General features: G+C 44.0%; 2 protein-coding genes across 6 annotated transcripts in view; one reads left to right on the top strand and one right to left on the bottom strand.

The window, feature by feature from the left end:
- SPG7 (SPG7 matrix AAA peptidase subunit, paraplegin) overlaps window positions 1-7,074 on the bottom strand; it is a 68,446-nt gene extending 61,372 nt beyond the window's left edge. The window contains exon 1 of the mRNA XM_039503588.1: window positions 6,818-7,074. Coding sequence (XP_039359522.1) covers window positions 6,818-7,063 — 246 coding nt within the window. The 5' untranslated portion in view covers window positions 7,064-7,074. The remainder of the gene's footprint in view (window positions 1-6,817) is intronic.
- Window positions 7,075-7,399: 325 nt separating this feature from the next.
- Window positions 7,400-22,530, top strand: part of ANKRD11 (ankyrin repeat domain 11) — a 228,049-nt gene continuing 212,918 nt past the window's right edge. For 4 of the 5 annotated variants that reach the window (XM_039503300.1, XM_039503299.1, XM_039503302.1 and 1 more), the window contains exon 1: window positions 7,401-7,854. The gene's annotated coding sequence lies outside the window, so the exon portion shown is untranslated. Of the gene's footprint in view, window positions 7,855-22,530 lie in introns of all 5 variants that reach the window. The other variant, XM_039503308.1, reaches the window with a different exon arrangement.

The following is a 22,530-nucleotide window of genomic DNA, read 5'->3' as shown; positions in this document are numbered from 1 at the left end:
TTTATACCCCTTAGCTGATGCTCATTGGTTCATCAGCTAATTGGCTGCATATCCCTATTCAGCCTTCTCCAGGGAAACTGATTGGTACCTAATGATCAGATTGCTGGCTCCCACCCCCAACCCTCAGTCATGCTACCTTAATGACCACCAGTTCCTACCAAGAACTTCTCTGTTCCAAAAATCCAGCGATTCACTGGCAAAAAATTCATTGTTGCAGAGTTAAGGTTGCCAGGTGGGATCTCAGACCTTAGCAGACCACCACACCCAGCAAATATCAAACTTCTGAAAACCAGGCAACCAAGAGTTAAGATACACACCGTGCAACCTTAACTTTGCCTTCTCTGAGCGATGCCCCACTATGCCCAGAGGGCATGCACGCACTGCCTTTGAACTGTACTGAGCAGGAGCTACCAACATTTGCCTAACCTGCAAACACTTTGCCTACTCCACAGAAATTTTACAACTCCTTCACTATTACATGTACAATGCCATTGAAAATTACACTACTTTTGCTACCATTCATAACACCCCCCCCCCCCAAGACCACCCACATCTCTCACCTAACTGTGCCCTGCTACTGACACCACCCTCCCAATGCAATGCTAGAATCTCTCAAGGTACACATGCGCTTCATTTCAATCACACATGGGGAGGGGGGATACCCCCCTACCCACCTTGTGTCACAATCACAGGTCTGCCAAGATGCTCCAGCTAATCCTTGCACCATTCAATACAGCTATACCTAGCACAGTCAGTGCAGCTGGAGTGCGCGAAAAGAATTCACAGTGGTTATTGCCAGCTTCAGGGGGCCAGAGTTAAGGTTGCATGGGCATTTAATTTAACTCATTTCCTGGTTTTCAGAAGTTTTGAGTGTTGCTGAAATTTACATTCTGGAAGGGCATGAGACACCACCAGGCAAATTTAACACTGCGTTAATGAAGTTATTTGTCAGAATGTATTTATTATTTAACAGAAATATATTGTGACAGGGTGCAGGGGTTTTATCTGGTCTGTGGCAAATGGGATTTACTCCTGCTCTGCTCTGCCCCGACCCTTGAACTGGTGTTCAGAGGAAGATACAGAGCTGAAGACTGGAGGATCTCAGCAGGAGGGTTTGGGCGAAAGGAAGGGGAGAGTGCCTTGGAGGTAGAACTCCATACCCATTCACTACAGGACTGAGGAGATTGCTCACATTAGGGGTTTTCTGGAAATATTTGGTTAAAAAAATATTACTTTGAGTATCCTCAAGAATTAAACCCTTAAGGAAGAACACAGGCATCTTGAAAGATTTCTTGCTAATTTCCATTGTGATCACTCTACTGGCTTAAAAATTTAGACTTAACATCTGTATACAACAAAGACTCAGTATTGCCAGCCTCAGGCATTTAGAATTCATAACTGAAGCCACCCAGATGCATGACATTTAAAAAAAAGGTATTTTTAAAAATTTGTCTGGTTTGAGCCACATTTTCCAGCTATAGACTGCTTTTCTTTTTAAAATTAGAACAGATTCTCACAGTCCCATGTCTCCAGGAGTTGGGGCTTTAAAACTCCAGCTATTGTGAGAGTAGGCATCTGTAAAGACTAACATTCTAGCATCTTTTCTCTCTAAAGGGAGCCTGTGAAAGGAAAAGAGTGAATTTGTGCCCTTTTTTGCTTCCCTGTGTTGTACAAAGTAGGCCTAAATATACATTTTTATCCAAGTATTTTTCTTTGCTTCCCCCATGTATTAGGTTTGTCAAGGTTTGTCTTCCATTTTTACTGGAGGGATTCAAATATGCATTGTGTGCTTTCTCAAGCCTTAACTGAAGAAGGGTAAGGAAGCTGAACCCTTAAAGTTTTTTTTTCCTAAATGTTACAGCTAATGTGGAAGGAACAAAAGCAAGCAAGCAAACAGCCAGACTAGTCATTTCTCTCAGTAGATCACATTTTATTTGTTGTGAAGTCATAATCCTAGAAGTTTCCTAGTCATCCACAGAGTCTAAAGGAGACTATACCCAAAGTTCTAATGTAAAAAACCCACACATTACAAATATAGATTTTCTTATATCATAAAACCCCCTTTGGAAAAACACAAAAGAAACTCAATTTTGCTTTCTTTTACAGGGCACCTTTAATCCTTTCCCAGTAGACGGACAGTTCATGCTTTCATATGTGGTGGTCAAATAAAAAGGTCAGGGCCATCCAGAAGGAGATTCTAACTTCCAACATAATGCAGGACCTCGGACATGGAAAACATCAACTGTTACAGCCAAATATATTTAGAATATGAAGGGTGAAAAAGGCCATTTCCCCTCCTGCTCACTACTGAATATTGGGGTATGACTATACTAGAAATGCTAAGCAGCACAGCTGCACTGCTGGAGTGTTGACACTTATCAGAGCGATGATTGGAAGGGGCTCTTCTGCAGCTGTAGTAAATTCACCTCCCCGAGGGGCAGTAGCTAGATTAACAGAAGAATTCTTCTGTCAACCAAGCAGTATCCACACCGAGACTTTGGACAGCTTAATGACACTGCAGAGGACATGGCACTTTTCACAGCCCTGAGCTTTGCAGTGCAGACCAGCCCTAAGGCAGCAGAGGAAGGCATCTAACTTGGACACAGCATTTCACAGTGGAATGTGTAGAAGAGAAGCTAGTGGGGGAAGTAAAAGCAACAAAGAATCCTGTGGCACCTTATAGACTAACAGACGTTTTGCAGCATGAGCTTTCGTGGGTGAATACCCACTTCTTCAGATGCAAGACTTGCATCCGAAGAAGTGGGTATTCACCCACGAAAGCTCATGCTGCAAAACGTCTGTTAGTCTATAAGGTGCCACAGGATTCTTTGTTGCTTTTACAGATCCAGACTAACACGGCTACCCCTCTGATAGTGGGGGAAGGACAAGCGAGTCTGTTTCTTTTGACAGTTTCATTTGATCTTACGGAGAAGGGAGAGAAGTAACGCTTTGTCTTTTATCCTGTGTCAGACAGGACAGTCTTAAGAAGCCAAGCAGTACTAGGCCTGTGCTTAAAGATTAGGTCAACCTAGCTACATTGCTCAGGGATGTGAAAAATACTGCCCCAGAGTGTAGATGTAGCTAGGTCAATGGAAGAATTAACAATTCTTAACAACACAGTCAGACACCCAGGCTCTAACCTATCCCTACAGAGTCTGATAAAGGCATCTGATATTTCAGAGCCAGAGCAACCCCAATTTGTGCTCTGGCTCTGAAAAAAAACCAAGGGTTTTAACACCTGGGAAACAGCCAGTATTTAGGGGCAAGGCTACCCTGATTCCGTACCTGCTGGAGCTCTTATGCCAGGAATAAGCTCTAAGGGGCCTTACAGCTGCTTTGTCTTTGTCATCGTTAAGGGGCTGCAATGAATGCGTCCCATGGCACGGTAGGTGTGGAAGCTAAACCTCTGTCAGAAACAAAGGAGCCCCACACACAATACAAAAGATTTTTGTTGAGCTCTTCCTGTCTTGCTGACCATTGCTGGCTGGCTGTTTCTTTGTGCTCCCCACAGGTTGTCTTGTCTGATTCTGTGATTGTGAGCTCTTTGAGGCTGGGACTGTCTTTGTGCTGGGTGCTGTACAAACACAACAAAATGGGACACTAGTCTGTAACTGGGCTCAATGCCGCTATAGTCATATACATAACCACATCCAGTGCAACTGTAGTATTTTTGCACTGGTACTGTAATGCAGGAAACACCAAAATGCAGCGTCAGCAATCCCAAGTGCAGCATTAGGGCAGTGGCAGGCAAGCATATAATCCCCTGCTTTTGTTGCTACCTCAAGACCTTTGCAACAAAGGCAGGAGACCAGTCCAGCACGAGAGAGAACTGCTCCATCCCCAAATGGCTGAAGAGCCACATTCAGTGGCAAACCTAGGTTCTGATTCATAAGGGTCTCAATTTTCCTTATGTGACTGACCCATGTAACTGGAATGAAAAAGCCTCACACAAAACAGTCACCGCCATCGTGGCATGGGCAGGGTGGTCTGGGTTTAGGTGCAACGCAGGCCTGGCTTGACATAATGAACTGGGCATGGATGAGGCCTCATTTCTTGGGAGACAGGACTCAGAAGGCATTGGGATCAGCAGGCTGGAAACAGAATGTACTAGCTAAGACAAGCGGGACACAGAGACATTTACAATGGATAAGATGATAAAGGATAAAAAAAAGCATGGAACATGCGATGAGGTAAAGAGTAAGTTATGCACAACCAGTCCATGGCCTGAGAATGCTGTACAGGGATTGGTTCCTACAAGATGACCAAGCCAATCCCAAAATGTGTGATCAATACACAGCAGATGCAATGTGACGTGTTTATGTAAACAAAGGAAGAGGTTTGCTGTGCAACTTTGGACGTGTGGTATGCCCTATATACCCACCCTACTCTGGATGCCAAACAAAGGAACTTGAGTGACACGACTGGAGTCAAACTGAGTCCTTGAGGAACCAAGTGGAAGAGATCTTGTGAGATCCCCAACAACAAATCAGCATGGCACTACCCTGTAGCCAGTAAGATGAAGTAATGGTAGACATTTACCCTCTTACTACTGGCTGGAGGTGCATGTGTTTGCCAGGATGTATCCTCTTACTCCCGACCACGGCTGGCTTGAGGTGGAGGTCTTGGGCAGAAGTGCATGTTCTTGTGCCCCAGCTTGAGGTAAATGAAGGGTAATTTCTAGCACAGCAATCCAGCAGATGCATTCTCAATGTTACTACTGTAAGTAGTTGCCTTGGTTACAATTAGATTGCTCACAGTAGTGCTTGCAGGATCAGGCCCAAATACGATAACATTGATTTGGAGGGAGGTGACTAGTAAAGTTCCTATCCCAGGAACCTGTGTGAGAACTATCTCTACTTATTTTCATGAATGATTTGGGAGGAGTGAGTAGAATACTAATTAAATTGTATTAAAAATGCAAACATTTGTCTTATTGAGGGATTGTATGTAATGTCCCTCAGGGGGAGGCATGGCTCATGTAAACCTTGGAAAATGTTATGAGCTTCAAAGGTCTCTTTTAAACAATGTGCCAGACGAGAATCCTAGGAAATACGTGGGAAGAGGGGAACACGGATTCCAATCTCTTCGAAACTTTTGATTCTACACCCTGAGGAGAAACCCATTGTCTGCTGATTACTTGTTACCAGGGTCACAGGATCAGAGACCCTACTTGTATAATGGGGGAGGGGAGGGAGAAGAGGGAAATCTCAGATTAATAGGGGTTCTTGTCCTGAGCAAAAGGTGATATGAACTAATAACCACGGAAAAACTTCCATGTGAGGTCTGAGGGACTGACTCCTACCAGAACCCTTGCTGGAGTTGGGGGCAAACTAATCAGCAGGTGTGCAGGTTTTTATTTTAATAAGATTTCTGTTAATGCTTTCACCTTAAGAATAAATGGGCTTGCTTAGGAAAACCTGTATGGTACCATAAAATTTTAGTTAATTATGCTGTTTATAACTTCTGTAGACAAAGCAAAGCAGATCTGCTTAAGCACTTTGACATGCTGGGGAACTCAATGTAGGCAGGGAACTGTGTAGCCCTGGAAACCCTGGTGAGAAGAGAGAGACCCCTGGGTCTCCAGCCAAGAGAGGGAACAGCAGAGGAGCTGGGAGCCTAGAAGTGGGTGCCTTTCCTGAGCTACAAGGGGGAAAACACACATTCAGTTCCCTCGAGCTTTGACAGTTATATGTGCAAGAAGAAAACAAAGGGAGGTTAAGTTTGGAAGAAATTTGGGACTTGGTCATGGCTGATGAGTTTAAAGTGTGTCATGGCTGCAAACAATTTCTGGGTTGCTTCTGCAGATGCATTATTTCATATCTTACCATGACAGTTGTGACAGTCAGAAGCACCATAGTGCAACAAGTCCCCAGCATCCTCACATGAGGGCAGTCCCTTTTCTGTTGCAGGGCCTTGACTATGGAATATGATCAAACAAGAGCTCAGAATGAATCCTAATGTCTCAAGATTTGGATAAAAAAGTGGAGACCTGTTGTGATAGGTGGATTCTGGCCTCAAGCGCTCTCCAGCGGGTCACAGAACAAGTGCACTTGCCTCAGTTTCCTCTCGGTCCAGTCGTAAAGGGAATACAGTTGCTCAGTATCCAATCCCAAAAGCTCATTTCTAGGCATAATTTAGTACTGTACATGTTCTGTAGTCCATAGAATCCTCATGATAAAACCATTCTTCCAAAACCCCAAACTACAACACATACCATCACAGCAGTTTTTCATGCTCCCTCCCTCCCAGGCTATTATTTCCAATTTACCCTCCATCCCCAGACTTTCTTGTTCCAGGGCTCCAACCTCCAGGCCATCTACCTGAGAGCTCCCAGATTTCCTCACTTTCCCCAACTCTTCTCTGGCATCCCCAAGTCAGGTCTCCCACTAGGTAACTCCCTGCAGCATTTCACTCAGCCAGGCCTGTCCTACCCCTGCCTAGTGAATGTACTTTAAATTTAATTTTTTTTAAATTGGAGATATAGTTATCTCCTTGTATTGGAAGGGACCTCGAAAGGCCATGGAGTCCAGCCCCCTGCCTTCACTAGCAGGACCAAGTACTGATTTTTGCCACAGATCCCTAAATGGCCCCCTCAAGGACTGAACTCACAACCCGGGGTTTAGCCGGCCAGGCCAATGCTCAAACCACTGAGCTATCCCCCCACCCAGTATTTCCAGGACTGACCCCTTGTTCTGGTCTTGGCTGCCTGCAGTCCTTCACTCAGGCCTGGTGCAAGACAGCTTCGCAGTGTTCCACTCACCCCGCTCCCCCTCCTGGGATCCAGGCTCCAGCATCAGCCCTTTCGTACCGGGCTCACCTTCTCCTTCCCAGGCTGGTTATTCCTAGCCGACCCCGCACGAGCTCTAACGCAGCAGGTGTCCGCCAGCTCTGGCCAGTCCTCACCATCCGCCCGTGCTGTTCCCCACGGGGCTCCGGACCTGCTCTCCGCTGCTGCGCCCGGTTCTCCCCGGGCAGCTCTGCCCCAGCCCTTTCCCGACGGGCGGCTGCCTCCGGCCCCGCTGCTTGTCCGCCCTCTGCCCAGCCCGGGCCTGGCCGCAGACATGACCTGGGCAGCCCCGGAGCAGCAGCAGGGGCCCTGGAGCCCCTCCCCTGAGCGAGCGAGCGAGCGAGCGGAGATCAAACCGCGACAGCGGGGCCCGGCGCTTACAGGCCGCCCCGCCCCAGGCCGACACCGCCCCTAAGGCTAGAGCAGAGCAGAAGAGAGGAAGCCCAGGCCCGGAAATGGCCGTTCACGTGATTCTCCAGAGGTAGCCAATCGGATGCATAGACGTCACGCTAAATGAACCAATCCGATTTGCCCGCCGCTGCCGTCACCGCGCATAACAACAGGTTCCGCCTCGTGCCGCCGCGCTAAGGGGACGGTTTCTTCCGTTTACGCCACGCGCAGCGTGTCTGTGTCACCGCGTGCGGGACTTTCCCTGCCGGAGCCAGCCAATGGGGCGGCGCGGTGCGGCGGGCCAATGGGCAGGCGCGTCTCAGCGGCGGGTGGGAGCGAGGCTGGCGAGCCGGGGGCCGGAGCCGCCGAGGGAGGAAGGAGCTTGGCGGGCCATGGAGCGCAGGGCGAGGAGGCGCCGCCGCGACAGCCGCAGCCCCGAGCACTAGAGCGGGCCGCGACCGCCGGGTCCCGACCGAGCCGCCGCTCCCAGCCGCCTGCGCTTCCCGCGCCGGGGCCGCCGCCGGGCGGGTCCCGAGCCCCCCTTCCCCGCCCGCCGCCTCCTCTATGCGGCGGGGCTGGAGGAGCCGGAGGCCTCGCTCGCCCGGGAGGCTGCAGCTGGGGGACGGCGTGTGAGGCGGGGCCGGGGCCGAGCCCTGCGCGCCCAGCACCGACCTCGGGTGAGGAGCGGGGGAGCCGGGACGGGGGTTCATGGGGGGCTGAGGTCGGGGAGCAGCCGGGGTGGGAGAGAAGGACCCTGGGGTGGGGAGCGGTAAGAGTCCTGGGGGCGAAGGGGCAGGCCTCGGTGGGGAGGGGTCCATGCGTGCGGGAGGGGGCGAAGGGCAGCCCTCGGTGGGGAGGGGTGTGGGGAGGGGTGCGTGCGTGGGGGCGAAGGGGCAGCCCTCGGTGGGGAGGGGTGTGGGGAGGGGTGCGTGGGGGCGAAGGGGCAGCCCTCGGTGGGGAGGGGTGGGTGCGTGGGGGCGAAGGGCAGCCCTCGGTGGGGAGGGCGCGTGCGTGGGGGCAGCCCTCGGTGGGGAGGGGCGCGTGCGTGGGGGCAGCCCCTCGGTGGGGAGGGCGCGTGCGTGGGGCAGCCCCTCGGTGGGGAGGGGCGCGTGCGTGGGGGCAGCCCCTCGGTGGGGAGGGCGCGTGCGTGGGGGCAGCCCCTCGGTGGGGAGGGGCGCGTGCGTGGGGGCAGCCCCTCGGTGGGGAGGGCGCGTGCGTGGGGCAGCCCCTCGGTGGGAGGGGCGCGTGCGTGGGGGGGCAGCCCCGGGGTGTGTGGGGGGAGGGGCGTGTGCGTGGGGGGCGAAGGGGCAGCCCCTCGGTGGGGGGAAGGCTTAGCAGCACTTGCTAGAAGGAACAATATGAAAAGTTGTCTGAAATGGTAATTTCCGTTTCCCATTTCATCATCCCTGGGTGGGCGTTAGCTGTGTGCGTGCAGAGGGGGAAGCTGATCTGCCTGAAGCCAGCCAGGCTCGCTGATCTGCATTTATTTTTTTCCCGTTTAATCTCTAAATTGCTCAGTATTTTTCTCCTTGGAAAAGCCTTTGTGCACTGGGGGAAGGGGTTGAACTCCACCCTTGCCCCTTAGCAAAAAACAGCTGCACTTCTCCAGTCCAGAATTTACACCCCCCCCTTAGTTCACGAGATTGATTGCATGTTTATAAAGGCAAATCGTGTCTCTTCCCCCTCCAAGAAGCCTGGAGGAGCTGAGCCCTCCAATGCCCTCTGCCCTTTCCCAGAGAGAGCAGCTGTCTTGTGAGGGGTGTGTGTGGATTGAAAATCACCCTGTTCATTGAGACACAAGAGCTGGTGTGTTTACAGATTGGCTTCTACTCTAAGGTTGTAGATCTGTTTTGATATCTAGTTACAGGAAAGCGCTCCCCTCCCCCCTTCTGTGGTTTTGTACACAAAGTGCTCACTTACCACCAGGAACCTGGCCCTATAGACAGCGAAAACGGATCCCAAACAGTATCCTTAAGCAAAATTCATCTTCTGAGATGACTCCAGAAACTGGGCATAGACAGGATTGTTTTGTCAGTTAGACAAAGATGTTAAAGGGACACTGTCAACTTGAAAATCATATTTATCTGAATATTTAGTAACTGCTATAATTACTTGAAATATCTAACTGAAGGAAGGTTGTCGGTTACATATTTTTCTCTGTTTTTCTAAGCTGTTTAGTCGGTTTTACACATTTTTGTGTATAGTCACATTCACTGTTTCCCATGTTCTTCCTTTTCGGGGTGGGGGAACCCTTAGAGGACAACCCTTGTGCATTTAAAAACGTTTTTAAAATGTGTCATGGTATTTAAAGTGTGTTCTCTCAGGAACTAGAATTTTTTGTCATTAGTTAATTTAATAATAAGTTGATTCTGTCCCTTTCAAGTGGTAGAGGAGTCACCAAATAAAAGGTGTACAGGGAGACTCTTTTGAATGGTCATGGTGGGTGACAGTATAAATGTATAATTACTACAGAGAAAGTTAAATATGATCCATGTTTGACTCCCTCTCTATATCTGAATAGAGAAATTCTTAAGCATATTGTTTGATATGCTAATGAAACATCAGTGTTGAAGTGGTATGACTTGCTTTGTTCTGTGGGAAGGGTTCAGTCAGTGGCAGATCTTTCTATAGAGCAATCGGTATTTTTGTGTGGCAGGTTCTGTGGAACTACCTATTTGGGGCCACACAGATGCTGATTACTCTTAGTGGTGAGTGTTGTAGGAGGTCTAGGAATTTAAATACTGGCTTCCTTGCCATGTTTGTTACTCTGTAGGTTTTTTCTGTTCTACAATTTGCTCACGTGCTTTTATTCTATTCTGAAGCTGTTTATTTTTTTTGTAAATCTAAATGGTTGTTCCTATCTCCATCTTATTATCTAAATGTGATCCAAATGATTAACTGAATTTTTCCTATCTCCAAGGGGAGTTGAGTTTTTTGGTGGCAGTGAAGTTAGAAATGTCCAGTTGTGAATCTCAGACTCGATATTCATATACTCATATTTTCCACTTAGGCAACTATTTCTATTTTCGTAATATTGTAATGACAATGTCTTGTATTTTAACTCTGACAGGTTGTCCCTATGTTGGGTCTTGTGGGTGGGAGCATTGGTGAGAAGAAAATACAAATTTGCTGTGATGTTATGGTGTTGGTCTTTGTGCATGTGTGGCAGAGAACCTAGTTAGATTATACTTTTCAGTTTTGAAGCAGCTTTGTATAATTTGAAAATAGGATAAAAGGTAACTGCTTAGAACATAAATAGAATATAAAATAAAGTGTACAAAGTCTTGTATAATTTCCCTCCTCTCGAGAGTTTTGTTTTGTAGCACACTTATGCTGTTCAGTAGAGCAGAGAAATGTTTCTCTAGGCTCAGTGTAGACTAGTCACGTTGATCATACTGCACCAACGTTTGCTCCCTCGGTAAACCAGATGGACTACTTACTATAGGTGGTGATTATTTTAACTGTGTAATTACACATGGAATAAAAAATGGCATTTTGTTCTGTAAATGTATTGGAAAGAAGGGTACTAAGGTGGATACTTTTTCTGTGTTTAGTTCATTTTGCTTCCTTTAAGGCTTGGCAGTGTTATGGTTTTCAGATGTAGGCTTAAAATACATAGAATTTTTTGTTTGACTGTATCATAAAAAGCAAATCAGTAGTTTATGTACGTAAGTGTTGTAACAGGATAATTTGAGACCCCTAGGTCTTACTGATCACCCTTCTACATTTTGACGCCTACAACAATGTACGTTATCTAACTTCTTTAGAGCCATTGGATAACTGAAGTAAATTAGAAAAAGCTGCATTTTCAGCATTACTGTAAAGTGAAGAATCTGCACTATTTTAAAAACTACTTATACCATATGTATATTCTCATGGGTTCCAAAATATTTTTTAGGGTTGGGGCGTTCCTCTTATTCTGGTGGTTCAATAAAAATTGGTAATTCTAATTACTATGGAAAAAATTTTCAAAGGAGGCAAAAGTTGAAGGACTCTCTGGCTCCAGGAGTGTGTTTTTTATAACATTCCCAGGTGACAGTTTTCTGTTTAAGAGCATTTCCCCCTCTCTCCTGTGTGGACTAGTTGAATTTCAGGTATTCCATGATGGACTGCAATATAGATTATATCTGTCCCTTGGTACTGAAATACTATGGTGATGGATTGCTTTGCAAATGCCTGACAGATACCACTAGATCCCACAGCAGCAAATCCAATATGTTTGGAAATAGTTAGATGGTAGTTATTCTAATTGTATTTTCACTGGCTGCTTTTTTTCTTCATTTTATTTAGATGGTGAGAATGCAGTAAAGGCAGGTTGTCTGTTGTCCTGCTAACATGTATGAGCATTTCAGCTATCACAGCTGTTGGATGAGATTAAGGAGAGAGATTGGCTTTCTCCCTAGTTAAGATTGAGATTAGTGTTTTATTATAAACTTGATTCTTTTACCTTATCTCTAATTTCACTTAAATTTCAAACAGATTGGTTTAAATTTGCAGGGATGAATATATATGCTGCTTTTAAATGTTCTTGTACTACAAGACTGAGCATGGGCATGTAGTTTCTGTATCTGGGGCTACAACATATCTCTTAGGTCTGAGCCAAGTATTATACAACTTGTGTGCCATGGGTACACGGTAATGAGAAATCATATGTACTCAAATTACTTGATGTCACAGGCACACAGTACACCAAGCCATGGGCTTATTAAAATGTCTCTATTTTACATTGTAATATGCAGTGGGTTATGAGGATGGAAAGTTGTTAATACTTGAGGTCAGAGTTAATGCTGTTTGACTTTAACAGCACCTTGAATTTTCAGACTTTTGTAACGTTTCTTGAGAAAATTAGTGTTTTCAAATATCTCCCCTTATGTAATTAAGATAGTTGTAATCTTAATCTCAGGTTATTGAAGTCTATAGTCTGGTAACATATCCGTTCATCCTTACTGTTTACTTGTGACCCAGTTGTGAGTGGTGCCAACCTGTACTACATACAATTAATCTTTACAAATTTACAAAACAAAAAAGGTCACTTAAATGCTAATAGAAAAGGAAACCCTATACAAAACATTATTTGCTGAAAAAGGCAAGCCATGTTACTTCAGTCTGTGAAACTTCCACTGCCTGAGTGAGTGAGCTATCTCCAAATCTGCTCTAGTAGGATGCTAATCCCAAAAAAGAGCCATACCTCTTCACTGATGAGAGACTGCTGCTTCATTTGTTTGAGCAAAATATTTTTTTAAAGATGGTGTTAAATCCTGTGTCTCCAATAGTAACAGTCCTTACACACAAAAGATCTTGCTTTGATCTGATGGCTTTCAAGATTCATTTCCCATCATTAAGATTGTTACAGTGGCTTCAGACTCTTTTCTCTTTGCATGAGTCCTTAGGATGCTTGTCTGTGTTTGAGTTCTTTTTAATAACTAAAATGAGTAATTTGGGAATGAGAGGGGAAATTCAGTCAGTGATATCAGGAGCTTCTGTTACCAAGAATCCCACTGTTTACTCTTATTTCTTGCCTCTTCTGCTCTTTGAGGCTTCCTAGAGATTTTAGGCAAGCTATCCAGTAATCTCAAAAGTGGGGATGGTTGAACACTTACATACAGTTCAGATAATTTGAGAGAGAGTGACAGATGAGTCATGGGGCTTGCTAACCTTTGGTGGAAATGTTGAACCTCATAAGTAACCAGACCAGGTTCTTCTCTTTACCATACTCCTATAGGTTTTCCATATTGGGCTCAGTATGTGACACTATTCTGCTTTGTCATGCGCCCGTCCAAATTTTTAAAACATAAGTTGCTGATATTCTTTCTAATGAGGTTAGGGTTAGGGTTTTTAAGGTGTAATGACCCTTTAAGCTCCTAAAAGGAGCTCTGATGTCCTGCACCATATGGTGAAATAGCATATACTGCATGGCTCTTCCCAATCTATCAGTTTAGAAGCCTTCTGGCTTCATTCAGTCACTATATTCCCTCTCTGTTCTTGCTGCTGCCATTGATTCACAAGCTCTTATGAATAGGAAACACTGGCTTAGGTTTTTGTTGATCCTCACAGCTTTGATAATACGAATGTACAAACTCTAAGCAGTTCTCCTTTGAGAAATGGATCCATTTCTGCTTAGTCCTGATCTTTCTTTATAAATTCATGTGAATAAGTCTTTAATTGTTCTAGTCAGTGGATTAACAAGTGTGAGCAGAGGCCAAAAATGCTGTGAGCTCAGGTTTAGAATTTAGCAGATGCTACCCCACGTAAGTGAAGTGTGCAATAGCCCTTTATACCATGGGTGAGTAAGGGCTTAGAGTGAATTAGCTCTTGTAGCTAGAAGAAAGTGTTGGTTATTTTCTAGGTCAGGGTTGAAGTCATTGTCACGGTGGTGATGTGAAGCATATTACTGTCTGCATTGTCCCTGCCATATGGATAAATGTACGACTTTAGTTTGCAGTACTGCCCTGGGCATTCATGTACTGAATTATTTATCCTCCAGAGGACTATAGGCAGTCTTTCCCCTTATTTTAAGGAAGCCAAACTGTATTTGTTCAGTATTTTAAAATAAGATCTCCTCTTCATAGGCAAACTACTGATTTTATATCTTTAAATGTAGTAATATTTGGTTTACTAATGCAATATTTTATGAAAACATTGAAAAACACTAAATGAATTCTGCCTTTAAACTTTGAGATCACGCCTGTGCAAGGCTGCTGCTTTTTATATTGGTTAAAAAAAGTTTTCTATTAACTGTGACCTTGGAAGGAGAGTGGGGATTATAAATGGAAATTATCCCAATATGGACTGGAGGAAACTGACCTTTTCACCAGGGTTGACAGTTTCCTGGGAAAAACTAGTTTAGGACAGGGCACTGGTAAATACTGGTTTAAACCCCATTGAAACTGGGAAAAATAAAACGCTTATTAGAATAGCCTGATGAAAATTACTGAAAAATATTTAGCAATTTGATAATAGTTTTGTAGTGTATGAAATATTTATATAATATTGAAATGAGTCATGACACACACAACTTCCTTGAGAAAATACCAAATCAAATGTATACAGACATCGATGCTCAGTATTATATTACGTTTATTAGTATTATTCCTACTGCCATTTTACTTATTTGTACAACCCTAAATTAATTTCCAAATCTACTGCCTTATGTAACCACAATTTGAATATGTAACTAAAACTAAGTGTAATGTGGTGTGCAGTAATGAAGCAGTTTTTAAAATAAAAAACGTGATTTTTACCTGATAAAATCCATCTCTGGTAAATACCTGCTGTCAGGGTTCCTTCCCCACTCTGAACTTTAGGGTACAGATGGGGGGACCCGCATGAAAGACCCCCTAAGCTTATTTCTACCAGTTTAGGTTAAATTTTAATACACTGCCACCACCAAGTGCTTTAACAAGAAACAGGGAAAGGACCACTTGGAGTTCCTCTTCCCCCAAAATATCCCCCCCAAGTCCTTACACCCCTTTTCCTGGGGAGGCTTGGTAATCCCCTCACCAATAGTCCTGGTGAACACAGATCCAAACCCTTGGATCTTAAAACAATGAAAAATCAATCAGATTCTTAAAAGAAGAATTTTATTAAAAGAAAAGGTAAAGTTAATCTCTGTAAAATCGGGATGGAAATAACTTTACAGGGTAATCAGATTCAAAGAGCCCAGAGGGAACCCCTCTAGCCTGAGGTTCAGAGTTACAGCAAACAGAGGTAAACAAACCCTCTAGCAAAAGGAACATTTACAAGTTGAGGAAAAAAAGATAAAACTAACACGCCTTGCCTGGCTATTACTTACAAGTTTGAAATATGAGAGACTTGTTCAGAAAGATTCGGAGAACATGGATTGATGTCCGGTCCCTCTTAGTCCCAAGAGCGAACACCACCAAAACAAAGAGCACAAACAAAAGCATTCCCCCCAGATTTGAAAGTATTTTGTCCCCTTATTGGTCCTTTGGGTCAGGTGTCAGCCAGGTTACCTGAGCTTCTTAACCCTTTACATGGTTTTCTTCCCACCTGATTAGGAATGGGAATGCTTCTCTTTCCATTTAGATTGTCTTTGACTTGCTCCATGGATAGCGCTCTCTCCCAGCGCTATGCTGCAACTACACAGCCACGTTAAAACACTTTAACTTTGCTAGTGAAGACATGCCCTTAGACTGAGATTTTCAAATTCAGCTAGTGGATTGACACACACAGCTTCCATTAATGTTAATGGAAGTTGTGTGTCTATCCACTAGCTGGATATGAAAGTATTAGGACATGTCTACACTGGCACTTTGCAGCACTATAACTTTCTCGCTCAGTATAGACAGTGCACCAGTGCTGGGAGCCGCACCCCTCGTGGAGGTGTTTTTTTGCCACAACTACACAAGCCATGTTAAAGCGCTGCCATGACAGTGCTTTAACGTTACCAGTATAGACAAGCCATTAGTCTTGATCTTCACCCTCACTAGAAGTGATCATTGACCAATGCAGTTTCTATGCTGCACCCAGTTCTCCAATCAGAATGACAAGGGGCAAGGAGATCTGATGCATTTAGATACTGTGAGTTGGCTTACCACCTCCTTTTCAATAATATGACTCAGAAATATAAGTCTGGATTAATAGATTTTAAGGCTAAAAGGGACCAATCATGAATTACCCTCTGTGACGCCCTGTACCTTGGGGGGAACACCCTGCACCCCCATGTTCATCCTTATATGATTGTGTGGTATCTAATGCAAAGTTTATGTCAGGTGTCTTAGGAAGGCCCATGATGCTCTGAGCATTGTAGTAGGTTGTAATTTCATGTGTATAATTGAGGCTGAAAATGTGTCCTCATAGCTTAAAACATGTCCAGGCAAAACTCTCAAGGAGCAGAGGGGCAGTTCACACCTCATCAAGGCATGTATGGGACAAACCCAGCACAGCCTCACAGGAACAAAGGACACTAGCCTAGGCAGCAACAAAGGATCTCACCCCCTCTTCCCTTGGTCAATTTGGGACTACAATGAGGTAATGCTCACCTGACTGGGGTAGGGGGGCAAAGCCAAGAGGGAAGAAAGAAGAAGATAAAAGGGAGAAACATTTGCCATGCTCGCTCTCTTCTTCCACCTCCATCTACAGACACTACCACCAAGCGACTGAAGCGCTGGTCGAAGGGGAGAGCCTGACTGACGGGCAACCAGCCAGCCTGTGGTTAGAAGCATCTGCGTTTGTAAGGGCACTGAAAGTGTTAAGATTGGTTTAGAATGCGTTTTGCTTTTATTTCATTTCACCAAATCTAACTTTTTGTGCTTTGACTTATGATCATTTAAAATCTATCTTTTGTAGTTAATAAATTACTGTTTGTTCTACCTGCAGCAGTGCATTTGGTTTGAAGCATGTCAGAGACATCCCAAGCCGGGGGGGGGGGGGGCGGGGTGTAACACGCTTGGTACATATAGATTTCTTTGTTAAATTGACAAACTCATATAAGTTTGCAGCGTCCAGCAGGCATAACTGGACACTGCAAGACGGAAGTTTCTAGGGTTGTGTATTGACTAGTGTCATTCGGTTGTACAGTCCAAGCAGCGGCCGGCCAAGAGTGCTCACTCATGTAGCTGGGAGCAGCTTACATGCTAGAGGCTGGGCATGAACAGCCCGGGAGTGGGGGTCTCACAGCGGAGCAGGGTAAGGCTGGCTCCCAAAGTCAGGGATTGGAGTGGCCTGGCAGATCATTGGTCCAGATAACACTAGGGGAACGTCACACCCTCCCTGTTAGAAATGTGCATCTTCTTTCTTGTCTGAGATTGTCTAGCTTCAGCTTCCAGCCTTTCGATTTTGTCATGCCTTTTTCTGCTAGAATAAGGAGATGTACTATTTGAAATCTCTTTCCAATGTAGGTACTTGTGAACTGTGATCAAGTTGCCTCTTAATCTTTTCTTGGATATACCACATAGTTTGAGCTCCTTAGATGTCTCCCTATAAGGTGTGTTTTGAAAACCAGAAAAGTGCTACAAAAGAACGATTCCAGAACGCTTTCCAATGTGTTAATACTGGACAATAACTGGCCAGATAATTATTATATGATGTAAAAGCAGCAAAAAGTCTTGTGGCACCTTATAGACTAACAGACGTTTTGGAGCATGAGCTTTCGTGGGTGAATACATGCATCCGACGAAGTGGGTATTCACTTACGAAAGCTCATGCTCCAAAATGTCTGTTAGTCTATAAGGTGCCACGAGACTTTTTGCTGCTTTGACAGATCCAGACTAACACGGCTACCTCTCTGATACTTGATATTATATGATGGTTTCATGAGCAAAGGCTGTAGCAATCCTTTCTTCAAAGCGAATAGGCATTCTGTCCATCCTGAGCGGTTTTAAAAATATCCACTGATAACAGACCCAGTGCTTTCCAGCTTGCTTTCACCGTCTAGGAAAGACGTAGATACAAAGCTCAGCTTGTGGAATGAATTTCTCTTGACACCTCCCTTACTTCTGTGAGCTGATGCTGGCCAAAACTCAGATGATTTAGTATGTACATTTACCTTGCCCTGCAGAATATTGCTGTGTCCCACAGGTGCAGATGGCTTGCATTGAATCTGAATAATTATTATTTGCTTTGAATGGGTCTTGAGAATTTGCCAGGTCCCAGCTGGGAATGGGATACTCATTGAGATGCAGGTGCAATGCCCTGGTGAAAAGCCCAGTCTGCTTTTTCTGCTGCAGCAGCCCTCTGGCTTGGTGTTGTCTCTGGATCCTTCTCAGCCTTTCAGGTCTGTGATAAATCTGAAAGCCTCTCTACCGCCTGGTGTTGGAAGTAAGAAGGACTTTCCTCTCAACAGCCCAATACCAGAGCCCTCCTGACTCTTGGAGTGGGAGTTTGAGGCCCTCTACCATAACTCCAATATGTTTTTTGCCTCGCCCTCCTTTGTGATTAGCTCTAATGCAGAGATGTTAACTGGTTCTTGATGATGGTCCAATTACCATTTCAGTTAGAGTCCTCATCCAAAAGAAAAAGGTCACAGGCAAAAGTTAAATTTTGTGGTGTTTTGCCTCTTTAAGTTAAATGTTTAATTTAAAAAAAAAGAAAATGCATTGAAGTGTCCTCCCGTCTGTCCATTAGCTCTACCCATGATGCCTTCCTCACTATTACTGGTCTCCAACACCTTGTGTTACCTCTTTCCCTCTCCCTTTGGGATTCTCCCTGTCCTTTCCCTAATTTGGAATTCTCACAATCCCCTCCTCCCCCTTAATTCTTTGCCTTTCCTTCCTGAGATGATTCCCCATCTTGTCCCCTCACTGCCTTGCACCACTCCTTTGTGATCATCCTTTGTATCTCTTCCCCCTCACCCTGGGGCACAGCTGCAGCTGTGCTGTGAGGGGAGAGACTAGTAAGAAGCACCTTTGCTTTTATCCCCAGTTGGATGATATGGTGGCTACTTGGTAATGGGCTGTGTGTTTGTGGTATGGCTGGCTAAATTGCCTGGATCCAACTAGGCATGAGGTCCCATCTCTAGGTTTGCTCTGAGATGTAGCTGCAGGCTGGTCCTTGCACACTGATCCTGTTTGATGCCCTTGATCCAGTACTTTCCTCTACGTTTTCTCAAGCAGCAGAATGTTGTTACTCTGAGTAGTAATAAAAACGAATCATTTTAAGTTGTAGAAGTGAAACTGACTAGTTTGAGTAACAGATGAGGCATCAGGGCTGTCAGCAGATCCTTGAAGACTGCAGTGCATTTTCTATGTTGACCTTCCTTGCGGTTTGAAGTCACTTTAAAAAAATGCAGGCTTAAATTTTGCAAAATTTGATGGGCTATGTTCCCACCTGTGCCCCGGTAAGTTTCTTACCTGGTATGGGCAAGTAAGCAAGTGGATTTTTCAGTCTCTGATCCCACATAATTAGTGACAACAGGTACTTTGGTGTTACTGTGCTGAATTGTTTCAGGTGTAGTATAGTGAATAGGGCAAGTATTCTAATTATTTTAGCGTTGACAATAGATTATCTGACTTTGTGCAAGGAACTTGTCTTCCAAGAGTTGTTACACAAAAATGTTAACTCATTTTGACGGCAGTCTCTTAAATTAAACTTTTAACATTTGGATGGGCAAGCTCTTAGGAAATGTGTGAATGATGTATTTCTAAATTGTGGTTTAAGTAATTTTAATCAGATGTAATCTTAACGGGATGTACGCATGAACTTTTAATGTCATACAGACGTTTCAGGTCTGTCTTGTCTTAAGTTCCACAAACAAACAACAAAACAAAAAATCAAACATCAACATTGCCCTTAAACTATTTGGTTGGAAGAGTGAGAGTAGGACTCTCTGTGATGGTACTATAATCTCAGTCTGTGATAACTAAAAATGGAGTGCAAATTTAGCTTTTGACAGGGTACCAAAACACATTTGTTTAAATTTAACTGGAACACTTGTGCCTACTTAAAGGGATGCTGGTAAAATTGAATAACTCTGAATTGGACCTCAACCCCCGAGAAATAAACTTTTTTTTAAATTACTTGATGAAGAAGAATACATCAGTTTCTCTAAAATAAGGGCCTGCAATGATGAAACCTTAGCATGTTTGATTAACAAAACTACAAACTTGTTTGGGTGTATGCATTCCTGCTACTGCTGTGCGTTTAGCCTTGTCTCCATCAGGCTTTTTTCTCAAAAAATCTTCAGTGGCAGCAACATTAGGAGAGCTAGTGTAGACAGACACTGGTAGCACTCGAAGTCCTGTCTGCACTAGTACTCCCACTGCTGGAGCTGTTGGTGAGAACCCTTTTCTTTTTTTTAAAGGCTAGTGTGAACAAAGTCCTGGTTGTACTTCCACTGACTTTACTTTTATGAAGCAGTAGGTGTGATGGTTGAAATTAACAGGAACCCTGCTTTCCAGTTACTTCAGAGAGCTGGAATCTTGTCCTTTTCTTGCTGATTCATCAGGGTGAAACAGGGTGTGGTCTGGCACAACAGAGAGCGTTCTGGATGATGTGGTTTGTGGTGTTCTGTCCAGAACACTGGATGTTACTGTTACTGTGCTCCATATTTCAGGATGGTTGATTTTTTTCATTACCCCAGGCTCCCGTTGGGGTTTACCTCAACCTGCTAATAAATGTGAAAACTGCAAACTATTGTCATGTTTCCCATGTTAGCTAATGATAAGATAGCTTTTTTCCTAGTGGGATGCACCCCAACATTGCAAGGATGAGAGCTTGAGTACACCTCCAGCCCGATATTACGCTGTCCTCAGGAGCCAAAACATCTTACCATGTTATAGGTGAAACCATGTTATATCAAACTTGCTTTGATCCGCTGAAGTGTGCAGCCCTGCCCCCCTGGAGCGCTGCTTTACCGCGTTATATCAGAATTTGTGTTATATCGGGTCGCATTATATTGTGGTAAAGGTGTACCATGAAAAGGCATTTTATGATGAGAGCGAGACAGGCCTACTCACATCCACTAACTTCCAGGGAGTTCGTGCTGAGCAAAGAGACTGTTAACTTGTGAGTTAAGTTACTACTTGGCTCACTGGTATTCTTCTGCTTGGGGAGGAGAATTGAGGCAGGTTTAAAAGTGCATAGTCTGTGACTGTGCACTGAATTTTAATCCTTGCCATTTCAAGATCTTTACTTTTTTTACACGTTTAAAAATACATTTTTCTTCAGATAGAGCAAAACACTTTTGTGCCTCTGATAGCACTGCAGAAAGTAGTTTCAGTAGAAGGCAAACCATAACAATTATTGGAGGGTTTTAAAATAGTCCTAGCAACTGCTGCTATAGTGAAGTTTGCAGTTTGATTTTTCTGTATGTATTCTCTGGTAGCTCTTACTTCACTGCATCAGACAGAGAGGGTTGTATGTGTCATTGTTTGCAGGGGAAATTGTGGAGGGAGATTTTAGCTACCTGTTATGGACTGTACTGATTTCAGTGACTAGATTCATTGAAATATCTGCAATGCTGCTGTGGGTCCTGCAGCAAATGATCATAGGGGAAGATGGGTGGAGCATGACTGGAAAATGCAACTGGATGTGCATATTTAGTGTTTGTAGGTAATCGCCTTTCTACTTCAAAACTACTGTTAGCCCTCTGATAGCTTTTAACACTACTTGCCTTTTTTTCACTGAAATATGCTTGCAAATGCTTTTTCCATAGATGTAGAAATATAAAATGATACTGCAGACAAATTTCTATTCCCTTTATAGGGTATTATTACATTCACTATGATTAAGTCAAACATCAAGGAAGATAACTTGCTTTTGGGCTAACCTATGAGCAGTTTTATGTACAGGGTGGAGTTAATTGTTTTCTCTCTACAATAAAATCCTGAAGATTCAAGCATTATTGTTTTTTTGGGAGGGTGTGGGGGAGATGGGAAGGGTCGGGCAGTCACTGGTCTGCTGAACTGTGATATAAAAGTGTTTTCTAGTTTTTAAACTGAACACCATGAATACTGTTATGCAGACCATTAAATGAAACCTGTCCAGTATGAGTTGTAACTAGTTAAAGCAAGTCATTACTTCCGTTCAGCCAAATCTGTATGAATATTCTGAGTGGCTCTACCTCTCAAATTCAAAATGTTTTCTTCCATGATGGAAAGTCGTGAAAATTATAGGATCACAACACCCAAATCATGGAACTTTATAACCTGCAAACAAACCAACCAACCAAACAAAAAACCAAACAAAACCCACCCTCCTCTTCTAAAAGATGTATGCATTGTCTGAGTGTATGTCAGTTTTGAATATTTTTATTCCACTCTCAGTTCTCATCTGGCAGCTTTAACATTTTTATTCCAAAGGGGTAAGAACTTGAAAATGCCACTACTGTCCTCAATCACTGATTAAGGCATAAACTGTTTAACTTAGCCTTTTGCTTATTAGTGTCATCATACATGTGTGTAGTTAAGCATTTTATCCTGAAACGCCTTGAAAATGTTCCTGTATTTGCATGTATTGTCATGGAGAATAATTTTCATTTAACTGTAGTTTGCTTTATATTTTCTCCCTGGTTGCTATAGAAACTCAGCCCAATGTGGCACTGACTGCTAACAAGAGCTAGGTTATGTTACTTTTATAATGGACCTCTGTTAATCATGCTGCAGTTTACAGTGAGGGAATCATGGTTATTTGAGGGAGGTATATTTAATTCAATAAAACTGTAAAATGTCCAGATTACTTAAGCACATTTGAGAAATCTAAGTATTAAGCAGTTCTCAGTTTGTTCACAAGAATTAGACTCATAGACAAGAATTGAGTAGATGTCTGAAATGGCTCTGGAATCTTTATAGCATTTATTTTTACATCAGAATTTGAAACATTAAATTTTACTTAAATTAATAATTCAATAGCTTAATACTCTTTTCTGACTGTGGACCTATTTAAGATTCTAACTT

The sequence above is a fragment of the Mauremys reevesii genome, linkage group 16 (genome assembly GCF_016161935.1).
Source record: "Mauremys reevesii isolate NIE-2019 linkage group 16, ASM1616193v1, whole genome shotgun sequence".
NCBI lineage: Eukaryota > Metazoa > Chordata > Testudines > Geoemydidae > Mauremys > Mauremys reevesii.
The sequence above is the reverse complement of the archived record's forward strand: the minus strand, read 5'-3'. Positions and strand labels throughout refer to the sequence as shown.